General features: G+C 49.1%; 1 protein-coding gene across 1 annotated transcript in view; it reads left to right on the forward strand.

Annotated features, from left to right (window-relative positions):
* The window catches only part of epb41l4a (erythrocyte membrane protein band 4.1 like 4A), a 59,983-nt gene that overhangs the window by 33,002 nt on the left and 14,481 nt on the right, over window positions 1-12,500 (forward strand). The window contains exons 7-12 of the mRNA XM_080528848.1: window positions 4,448-4,535; window positions 4,863-4,951; window positions 5,393-5,456; window positions 6,569-6,660; window positions 9,293-9,370; window positions 11,195-11,310. Coding sequence (XP_080384974.1) covers window positions 4,448-4,535; window positions 4,863-4,951; window positions 5,393-5,456; window positions 6,569-6,660; window positions 9,293-9,370; window positions 11,195-11,310 — 527 coding nt within the window. The remainder of the gene's footprint in view (window positions 1-4,447; window positions 4,536-4,862; window positions 4,952-5,392; window positions 5,457-6,568; window positions 6,661-9,292; window positions 9,371-11,194; window positions 11,311-12,500) is intronic.

A 12,500-nucleotide genomic window follows, 5' to 3' on the forward strand; every position in this document is an offset into this window, starting at 1 on the left:
ACAACTCCCCCACAACCTCCCCAACAACCTCCCGAACAACCTCCCCAACAACCTCCCCAACAACCTCCCCACAACCTCCCCACAACCTCCCCAACAACCTCCCCCACAACCTCCCCACAACCTCCCCACAACCTCCCCACAACCTCCCCACAACCTCCCCCAACCTCCCCAACAACCTCCCCACAACCTCCCCACAACCTCCCCAACAACCTCCCCACAACCTCCCCACAACCTCCCCACAACCTCCCCAACAACCTCCCCACAACCTCCCCCAACCTCCCCACAACCTCCCCACAACCTCCCCAACAACCTCCCCACAACCTCCCCAACAACCTCCCCACAACCTCCCCCCAACCTCCCCAAAGCCTCCCCAACAACCTCCCCAACAACCTCCCCCCAACCTCCCCACAACCTCCCCACAACCTCCCCACAACCTCCCCAACAACCTCCCCACAACCTCCCCAACAACCTCCCCACAACCTCCCCCCAACCTCCCCACAACCTCCCCAAAGCCTCCCCAACAACCTCCCCAACAACCTCCCCCCAACCTCCCCACAACCTCCCCCCAACCTCCCCACAACCTCCCCACAACCTCCCCACAACCTCCCCACAACCTCCCCACAACCTCCCCACAACCTCCCCACAACCTCTCCAACAACCTCCCCACAGCCTCCCCACAACCTCCCCAAGAACCTCCCCACAACCTCCCCAACAACCTCCCCAACAACCTCCCCAACAACCTCCCCAACAACCTCCCCCCAACCTCCCCACAACCTCCCCCCAACCTCCCCACAACCTCCCCACAACCTCCCCCCAACCTCCCCCCAACCTCCCCCCAACCTCCCCACAACCTCCCCCCAACCTCCCCAACAACCTCCCCAACAACCTCCCCCCAACCTCCCCAACAACCTCCCCCCAACCTCCCCAACAACCTCCCCAACAACCTCCCCCCAACCTCCCCAACAACCTCCCCAACAACCTCCCCCCAACCTCCCCAACAACCTCCCCCCAACCTCCCCAACAACCTCCCCAACAACCTCCCCAACAACCTCCCCCCAACCTCCCCAACAACCTCCCCAACAACCTCCCCCCAACCTCCCCAACAACCTCCCCAACAACCTCCCCCCAACCTCCCCAACAACCTCCCCAACAACCTCCCCCCAACCTCCCCCCAACCTCCCCAACAACCTCCCCCCAACCTCCCCACAACCTCCCCACAACCTCCCCACAACCTCCCCCCAACCTCCCCACAACCTCCCCACAACCTCCCCCCAACCTCCCCCCAGCCTCCACAACCTCCCCACAACCTCCCCCCAACCTCCCCCCAGCCTCCACAACCTCCCCACAACCTCCCCCCAGCCTCCACAACCTCCCCACAACCTCCCCCCAACCTCCCCCCAGCCTCCACAACCTCCCCACAACCTCCCCCCAACCTCCCCCCAGCCTCCACAACCTCCCCACAACCTCCCCCCAACCTCCCCCCAGCCTCCACAACCTCCCCACAACCTCCCCCCAACCTCCCCCCAGCCTCCACAACCTCCCCACAACCTCCCCAACAACCTCCTCCACAACCTCCCCACAACCTCCCCCCAACCTCCCCCCAGCCTCCACAACCTCCCCACAACCTCCCCCCAACCTCCCCCCAGCCTCCACAACCTCCCCACAACCTCCCCCCAACCTCCCCACAACCTCCCCCCAACCTCCCCACAACCTCCCCACAACCTCCCCACAACCTCCCCCCAACCTCCCCCCAGCCTCCACAACCTCCCCACAACCTCCCCACAACCTCCCCACAACCTCCCCACAACCTCCCCAGAGCATCCCCAGAGCATCCCCAGCCTCCCACAACCTCCCCACAACCTCCCCACAACCTCCCCAACAACCTCCCCACAACCTCCCCACAACCTCCCCACAACCTCCCCAGAGCATCCCCAGAGCATCCCCAGCCTCCCCCCAACCTCCCCACAACCTCCCCACAACCTCCCCACAACCTCCCCACAACCTCCCCACAACCTCCCCAGAGCATCCCCAGAGCATCCCCAGCCTCCCACAACCTCCCCACAACCTCCCCACAACCTCCCCACAACCTCCCCACAACCTCCCCAACAACCTCCCCACAACCTCCCCAGAGCATCCCCAGCCTCCCACAACCTCCCCACAACCTCCCCACAACCTCCCCACAACCTCCCCACAACCTCCCCAACAACCTCCCCAGAGCATCCCCAGCCTCCCACAACCTCCCCACAACCTCCCCACAACCTCCCCAGAGCATCCCCAGAGCGCCCGTAAATAACTCCCTGCTCCGTTCTGCATTTATTAATAATACGGGTCACGCGGGAAATCATCTCAGGCCGGCCTTCCCATAAAGACCCTGTGAGGGGAATCCCTAAAGGGATTCATAGGGAAGCGAGGGGTGAGAGTGTGTCTTCAGGAGGAGGAGGAGGAGTAGAAGGGAGGAGGAGAAGATGAGTGCGGAGCTTAGGGGGTCACACTTGAACAGAGTGAACGAGTTGGGGGGCTTTGTGTTACTAATGTGTGTGCTCAGCAGATCAATGGACAGCTCAGGAGCAGGGCAGAGAGGAGGCGGGGGGGGTGTGGAGTCAACCTCCAACACTAAGAGGGAGATAATGCTATAGGATACACAGTCAGGAGCTTACCCGTGTAATACCTAGGAGATAATACCGTGTTTACCTAGTCAGAGAGTCCTAGGCCTTTTGCATAAACATTCTGACACGTCCCTAGAAATGTGTATCCTTATTGCAGCTCTGGGGGGGTATTCCATCAAGGTTGCTAAAGGAAAAATCCAGGCTTATTTCGATAAGTCGAACTTAAAATAAGTCTGGATGTAAGCCTGGAGGTCGAAAATATGAAAGTAAAAACAGTCCAGAGGACAGTCCCAGAACAGTACATAATGTTACGGTACATGTGGGAATACGGTGCATGCGGGAAAACTAGGGTTAGGGTTAGGTGCTACGTCGACTTGGTACATGCTGACATGTCTAACCCTAACCGTAATCCTAACCCTAACCCTACCCCTAACCCTAACCCTAACCTTAACCCTAGCACCGTAGCACCTAACCCTAACCCTAGTTTTCCCACATGTACCGCATTCCCACATGTACCGTAACACATACACCTACAGCCCCTGTACGTGAAAAGCCTGTCTGAACAGGTGGGTTTTTAGGTCTTAAGACAATGGTGCTTGAGATACCCGGGCCTTTTCACTCTCTCAGAAATCAATCAAACACAGGGAGTTGGTCCATACCTGTGGTCCGTGCGACTGCATGCCTTCGGTTGCCAAACATGACCCTTTCTGAATGGGCACGGGTTAATCAGTAATACGCCAACATTACCTCAGACCGGAGCCTGGTCAAACATTCTCTCACGTGGAATTCGAGGAACTCAGGAAGGAACACGGAAAACAATTATTTCTACAGTAACAGACGGGGTGAGACAAGTCCCGAGTCAAGCCCAAGTCTGGTTTATTTGTCGTTACCTTGAATACAAATGCACAATGCAACGCCTGAGGTAGAGCAGCTCTACAACATCAGTGTGATAGGTTGTATCTGTGTGTGTGTGTGTGTGTGTGTGTGTCTGTGTGTCCTACCTCTTCAGGCTGAATCGATAGTCTTCTATCTCTCCTTGAGGGATAATTGAGCGCTGTAGTTCTGTGACTCTTGACACATAATTGACCCTGTTGGCCAAGGTCAGCCAGAGGGATGGCACTGGATTCAGTATTTATCACAGACAGGAGGATTGTTGAACTACACACCTTCCCATCTCAGTAATGATGTCACAAGGGGTGAAGTTCAATGCCATAAACAACTTGTGTTGTTTCATTCCTCATTGGTTAGTCATTGTTGATACCCTGGTGTTATGTGGAGACTGCGGGCATGTGTCTGTATGCTGCACAGGTGTAATCTTCCAAGAAGAGGCGGTGTTTGAATTGAAGTTGTTCTAGAATCCAGTCTGATACAGTGTGCGTATGCTTGTAGCTGTATTAGATTAGATGACATTAGATTCAACTTTATTGTCATTGCAGACTGCAGAGTTAAAGTACCAGACAACAAAATGCAGTTTAGCATCTAACCAGAAGTGCAAATAGTGGTATAAAACATGATATAAAACATGACAATGATAATGATAGGTACGGGTAGTATGGCAAGTACGGTAGTTTCGAGGTATATAGGTATGAGGAATGTACAGTTAAGGTAGCGTATGTCCAGTGTGGTATGTACAGATGTATAAATAGAGGCTATATCAAAAAGAGGTATGTGCAATGTGCAACAATAATGGTATGTCTCAAAGGTAGTATTTGCAAACAGCAGTAGAGCAAAGTGTAAATGAGTGTTCACATTGACCAGGAGATACAAGATGGTGGTGTCCTTCTCTATGTGATTTAAAGCCAGCCAGATGCTCCTCTAATGAGATAACCTCCTATGTGCAGGGGTCAGGTTCCTTCCGAGGCTGAAGTCAATTACTTAGGCCTTGCCAAAACACTGGAGATGTACGGAGTCGACCTTCACCCCGTGTTCGTAAGTAGACAATGACATTAAAAAAGGAGAAAGTTATCCTTCCTCCTTCTTATCCCTCCTTCTTCTTCTTCTTCTTCTTCTTCTTCTTCTTATGATGATGATTCACTTACTTTAGACTAATAATTGACTCGCTTTGGATAAAAGCATCCGCTAAATGTCAAACATGTAACAACGTAAACGATGGGTCACTTGTTAGAGCAGCGAATGAAGACTCACGATGACTCATCACGTTGCTATTAAAATGTTCCACATTCGCTATTTTTTCTGACCTTGTTGCCATTACGGGCATTATGTAAACGATGTCTGAACTGATGCTGCTTGTTTCAGGGGGAGAACCAATCGGAGTACTTCCTGGGTCTGACACCTATTGGAGTTGTTGTTTACAAGAACAAGAGTCAAGTGGGGAAGTATTTCTGGTGCGTGTATTATATAATGTTAATATGTTAGTATTTAATATGTTAAGTTAGTATGTTAGTCTTTCTGGTGCGTGTATTATACAATGTTCATATGTTAATATGTATTTAATATGTTATGTTAGTATTTCTGGTGCGTGTGTTATATAATGTTAATATGTTAGTATTTAATATGTTATGTTAATATGTTAGTCTTTCTGCTGGGTGTATTACAGAATGTTCATATTCCACAGGCGAGTATTGGACATATTGGTCCTACCAGCTCCCACTTTGAGTTCTGTTTGTTTCACAACTGTTTGATAACTGTAATGCAGTGTTTAACGTGACATATCCCTACAGTGTTTAATATTCACTGCTTTATGTTTTATGTAACTACCCAATGTACAACATTTTATTATCTTACCTGACTCACGCCAATATCGTTGTGTTATCTTAACATTTCAGGCCAAGGATAACTAAGGTGCATTTCAAGGAAACCCAGTTTGAGCTTCGAGTCGTGGGAAAAGATGTGAGTTGACAGATTATGAGTATGTGACATGGGTGCAGCCTTCTTCACAAGCTGTGGAGGTGTGGGAGGAAATGCTACACAACTACACACAGATCTCTAAAACGCACAGGTTCATTCTGAACCTTTGGGGGTTTTTGGGACATGCTTAGTTCATATCAGATTAGATTAGATTAGATTACTGAGGTAAAACCACTGCCTCCTGAGTCGTTAAAGATCTATGACACTTATCTGAAGAGTAGGCATGTTGGCTAAATACCCAATCTGGCTCTCACACCATCATGGCCACTTAATCATCCCCTGCTTTTAATTGGCACATTCATCCATTCTCTTTTCGCCAGGGCTTTTACTGTAAAATATCTTTGTTGTAACTTGATCTCCGTATTCATGTCTTCATAATGCCCATGTACTGTCCCAGTGCATAACACATTCTCAGTCAATTATCTGGTTAAAAATAAAAGATGTCAATTAAAATAAAGCCTCTTTCTCTATTGAGATGAGGTGTCTACTCTAGACCTGTGAGTCTTGCTCTGAAAAGAAAGCATGGAATCAGGCTTATAGAATAATATGTTTTGTTTTGTTTATTTAGGATCTCTGGGCACTTTGTGGCAGTGATGGGGGAGAGCCTCATTAAGGAGTGGATAGAGAGGCAGTGAAGCACAGAGCTGTTAGAGACCCATTACTGATAATACTCCACTATCACATCAGAGTGAAGGTTCATTTTAATATCGAAACCCTCTGGGCGACCGCCTCTATGATATAAGACTGTTAAGAGTATCAGCTCTTTCTAAAAGCCATTTGGCGCCTAATGATCCAGCTCAACCCATCTCGTATGAGCGATTAAGACAGCACCTGTTTCATTTACAAAACTCCTGAGAAACACATTTAATGGTTCATTTGACAAGAGACACGTACGGTGGCCCGCCAGGAACAACCCAACGCTACTGCAATTATCTACCTTGTTGTTCTCAGAATTAATGAGGACATTTCCTTTGCCGTGCAAACGAATGATTATGATAACAAGTAACATTAGCAATTAGCTAGCGATTGGTTGAGTTTCTGAGTGCGATGTGTGTAGTGTTTGTGTGATAAGTGGAGTTTTTCTTTATTTACAGTGCACTGAAACGTCCTTCTTCTTTGAGGCCCCCAACAAGACGGCCTGCAAGCATCTCTGGAAGTGTTGTGTCGAGCACCACACGTTCTTCAGGTAAACAAACAAACAAACAAACAATCACTCATATCTTCAGGTAAACAAACAAACAGTCACTCATTTCTTCAGGTAAACAAACAAACAATCACTCATATCTTCAGGTAAACAAACAAACAGTCACTCATTTCTTCAGGTAAACAAACAAACAGTCACTCATATCTTCAGGTAAACGTCCCACCATGACACATTCCTCAGCTGTACACACTCTACATTCTACAGGTGAACACCCAGACTATCTCACCTCCAGTTCATCAAACTGTCACATGCCAACACCATCACCCCACTCCACCACGACTACACCCTCTAACATACCACTCCACCCTCCAACACCACCACCTAACAAACACCTACCACTCCACCCTCCACCACCACCACCACCTAACAAACACCTACGACTCCACCCTCCACCACCACCACCTAACAAACACCTACCACTCCACCCTCCACCACCACCACCTAACAAACACCTACCACTCCACCCTCCACCACCACCACCTAACAAACACCTACCACTCCACCCTCCACCACCACCACCTAACAAACACCTACCACTCCACCCTCCACCACCACCACCTAACAAACACCTACCACTCCACCCTCCACCACCACCACCTAACAAACACCTACCACTCCACCCTCCACCACCACCACCTAACAAACACCTACCACTCCACCCTCCACCACCACCACCTAACAAACACCTACCACTCCACTCTCCTCCACTCTCATCCCCTGAGGTAGAAAGCTTAACACCGTCACCTTCCCCTTCAGTAAGACAGTAAATCTCCCCTCCCTCCCTTCCTGAGAGCTCGGCGGACGCCCGGTCCTTCAGACCGTCGGTTGCCTCACCGCTGTGAGAGCTGTGAGAGCTGTGAGAGCTATGAGAGGCTGTGGGGGCTGTGGGGGCCGGTGGCTACCGTGAGGAGCCGCCTCGGTCCCTAATCAACCTGAACCAGCAGCCTTTTGGCAGGTCTGACCCCGGCGAGGCCCTAATCACAGCAGACTTACTGTACCCTGCGGAGGCTGGGAGCAGCGGATTTACTCTGGTAATCCACGTGTGAAACCCACAAGTCCGCAGAGCCCCCCCAGCCCCCCCCCCCCCACACACAACACCACAGTCCAGGAGGCAGCAGGCAGGCTAAAAGAGAGGTCTTGACAGGTTACCCTCCCTGGGCTTAGGGCTGAAGGGAGAGGGGGGGGGGGGGTGGGGGGGTTGAGGGGAATGATGCAGTGAGGGCACTAACCAATGAGGAAGTAGCGGCTAGGCAACTCAACAGAATAGAATCTAACAATAGCCGTCTAAAAGCAGGTAGCGTACGCTACAGGCCGGTGAATACAGTCTGCTGCAATTAGATGTGGCTCAGTTGGTAGAGCACAGTGCTAACAACACTAAGGCTGCGGCACTTAGGCTGTTTGATTCCCGCTAGGACCATAATTGTATATACTGCACTGTAAGTCGTTTGGAATAAAAAGCGTCAGCTAAATGTTATTATAAGATATATTATATAAAGAAGGCCATAGATATGGATACGGCATGTTGTGTAAGCACTTATAGACACTCATACAACCACTTATAGACACCACTTACGCGCCCCACACAGATAGAGTGATACAAGGGCCAATTTACTGGGCGGCTCGATATCCTCCTGAGGACTTTCTCTCCATCCATCTCCCCGTCCATCTCTCCATCCTTCTCTCAATCAACAGTGTGTGTTTTGTTCCACGGGGAGGTCCAGTGAGTCTGACTGGGCTGTGTGAGAGAGGCCTTCTCTCAGCTGTAGTGGTGTTGGTCGTGGGCCTTCCCTCAGCTGTAGTGGTGTTGGTCGTGTCACTAAAACACGGCTGAGTGGCTAGAGTCGTTCAGACGAGCAGCCACAGTTTTTACCTTCCTCCTTGTACAGTAATGGAATAATGTACCGCCCAGTATACCCCCTCACAACACACACACACACACACACACACACACACGCAAAACACACACACACACACACACACACACACATACATACATACTACTAGACACACATATACAGGTGCATACACACACGCACACATGCACACCCACACACACCCACACACACACACACACACACACTCAGCCTTTGTGTTTCTCTCAGAGCGTTGCATTTTAATGAAGCCCAAATGCTCTTAGTGGTGTTTTAGCTGAATCCCGTCATTAAAGCAAAGAACAAGAGAACTGCTACTCTGGTGGCTGGAGAGAACCTGGAACATGGCAGCAATGAGTTATGAGCTCTGTTCTTTGTTCCAGATTATTAAAACTACAAAGACAATTCAGAGTTCAAACCCACATCATAGGTCACCTTTGTGAAAGACGCCATTTTTCAATTTACATTTCAATTAGCGTGACACATTGCAAATGCATAAAGAGCAAAATAATACAGGATTACCTGTGGAATAATGTAGAAACATTCAATAGCACCGTGTGTGACATGGTGCTATTGAATGAAAGCATTGCTTTCAAAATGAAAGCATTTGGAGAGTATAGTACCAGATAGTCTTATTTATTCTGACATTTTGTCTCTTGTTAGAATGCATTGTTATATCGTGACTGTAATTGAATCGAGATGATTCCGTTGTGATGCAGCATCCATGTCGCCGCTTCTTCTAGAATGCCAGAAAACGATGTCAACACCTTAACAAGAAAACTATCAAAGTTTGGCTCCCTGGGATCCAAACATCGCTACAGGTGAGCTATTACTACAATACCTTTAATACCTTATTAAATCACACTGTATGAGAAACTCAGCTGAAAGCATAGGCAGCATTATCTTTCTTTTGATCATCTGTAAGGAAAGAGCTTCACAGAGGTTGTTTTGGTGAAAATAATCCATCATACAATGGGGTAGCGGGGAACAACATATTTCTACTATCACTTCCAGTATCTGTTCATTTCGGGTTGGGAGAGGGAGGCATCCATCTCCTAAGACAACGGTGGTAAATGTACGAGGACTTCTCCCAGCGGGTATCTGTGCTAGGACCCCTAGCGTCATGAATAATGGAGGCTGTTTTTACTTCACGGAGCTGAAGGGGGGCTAACGCTGACGCTTGCGCTACCGCTCACGCTAACTCTGTCAGCGCCGCGGAGAAGTGGGATGACTGAATAATGCAGGGAGGACACTACAGTACACTACAGCACACTACAGCACACTATAGTACACTACAACACACTATAGTACACTACAGCACACTATAGTACATTACAACACACTATAGTACACTACAACACACTATAGTACACTACAACACACTATAGTACACTACAACACATTATAGTACACTACAACACACTATAGTACACTACAACACACTATAGTACACTACAACACACTATAGTACACTACAACACACTATAGTACACTACAACACACTACAACACACTACAACACACTACAGTACACTACTGTACACTACTGCGGTGGAGGAGGAAGAGAGTCCTGACCTCATCTACTGACCCTGGACTATTAGTTTTCCATGTTCAACATCTCTCTCTCTCTCTCTCTTTCTCTTTCCCTCTCCCTTTCTCTCTTTCTCTCACTCTTTCTCTCTCCCGTTCTGTCTTTCTCTCTTTCTCTGTCTCTCTCTCTCTCTCTCTCTCACTCTCTCTCTCTCTTTCCCTCTCCCATTCTCTCTTTCTCTCACTCTTTCCCTCTCCCGTTCTGTCTTTCTCTCTTTCTCTCTCTGTCTCTGTCTCTGTCTCTGTCTCTCTCCTTTCTCTCTCTCTCTCTCTCTCTCTCTCTCTCTCTCTCTCTCTCTCTCTCTCTCTCTCTCTCTTTCTCTCTCTCTCTCTCTCTCTCTGTCTCTCTCTCTCTCTCTCTCTCTCTCTCAGACTATAGTAGACTCTCTCTCTCTCTCTCTCTCAGACTATAGTAGACTCTCTCTCTCTCTCCTCTCTCTCTCTCTCTCAGACTATAGTAGACTCTCTCTCTCTCTCCTCTCTCTCTCTCTCAGACTATAGTAGACTCTCTCTCTCTCTCCTCTCTCTCTCTCTCAGACTATAGTAGACTCTCTCTCTCTCTCCTCTCTCTCTCTCAGACTATAGTAGACTCTCTCTCTCTCTCTCTCTCTCAGACTATAGTAGACTCTCTCTCTCTCTCCTCTCTCTCTCTCTCAGACTATAGTAGACTCTCTCTCTCTCTCCTCTATAGTAGACTCTCTCTCTCTCTCTCTCCTCTCTCTCTCTCAGACTATAGTAGACTCTCTCTCTCTCTCTCTCTCTCTCTCTCTGTCTCTCTCTCTCTCTCTCTGTCTCTCTCTCTCTCTCTCTCTCTCTCTCTCTCTCTCTCTCTCTCTCTCTCTGTCAGACTATAGTAGACGAGGCGCTGATGGGAGTGTGGATGTATGTCAGGGCATGTTGCTGTGGGAGTGTCAGGACAGTGTTTGATGATGACAGTCTGACACATGACAGGTCAACTACAGAGAAACATCTGCTGTAGAAAGATGTTTATATGGGTCTCTCTCTCTCTCTCTCTCCCTCTCTCTCTCCCTCTCCTCCATCCCTCTCTCCCTCCAGTGGGAAGACGGCCATGCAGATGGGGAGGGATCAGTGTGTCGCTCTCCCTCGGACGGATCTGCAGGTGGTCCGAACCCGTAGTAAGACGTACCCCAAGAGACCCGCGCAGTCACCAGGTCAGCTCACACACACACCTACACACACCGTACACACACCTACACACACCGTACACACACCTACACACACCGTACACACACCCTACACACACCATACACACCACCTACACACACCATACACACCACCTACACAACACCGTACACAACACCGTACACACCACCTACACAACACCATACACACCACCTACACACACCATACACAACACCGTACACACACCCTACACACACCATACACACCACCTACACACACCATACACACACACCTACACACACCCTACACACACCTACACAACACCATACACACACTTTACACACCACCTACACAACACCATAAACACCACCTACACACACCATACACACCTACACACACCATACACACCATACACACACCTACACACACCTACACACACCATACACACACCATACACACCATACACACCATACACACCATACACACCTACACACACCATACACACACCTACACACACCATACACACCACCTACACACCATACACACCACCTACACACCATACACACCTACACGTAGGGTAGTGGTGGTCTAGTGGATAGTGAGTTGGACTTGTGATCGGAAGGTTGTGAGTTCAAATCCCGCCTGAAACCACACCACTACTAGTGTGCCCTTGAGTAAGGCACTTAGCCCTCAGTTACTCCAGGGGAAATGTCCCTGTAATTCATAATTGTAAGTCGCTTTGGATTAAAAGCGTCTGCTAAATGGCAAAAATTAAAATTAAAATTACACACACCGTACACACCACCTACACACACCATACACACCATACACACCACCTACACACACCATATATAAGACCTACCCCAAGAGACCCGCTCAGTCACCAGGTCACCGTACACACACCTACACAACACCTACACACACCATACACAAGACCTACAGGTCCTACACACACCATATATAAGACCCCAGTCTGAAGACCAGCTCACACACCGCACACACACACCTACACAACACCAACACACACCGTACATACAACACATTGTTGCAAACAGTCGCCCCGCAATTCAAGTCGCTCTGACCGAGCCTCGACGCTTGCAACCTCTGACCTACCAACACACGTGACTGTCTCCTCCAATCCCCGATGCTAACCAGCTAAAGTATCAAAAAGCTATCTGACAGTGTGGGTGGTGGGGAGAACTTGAGCAGTGAGTTTCAC

This window comes from Nansenia antarctica (assembly GCF_963989245.1).
Source record: "Nansenia antarctica genome assembly, chromosome: 4".
Classification (NCBI taxonomy): Eukaryota; Metazoa; Chordata; class Actinopteri; order Argentiniformes; family Microstomatidae; genus Nansenia; species Nansenia antarctica.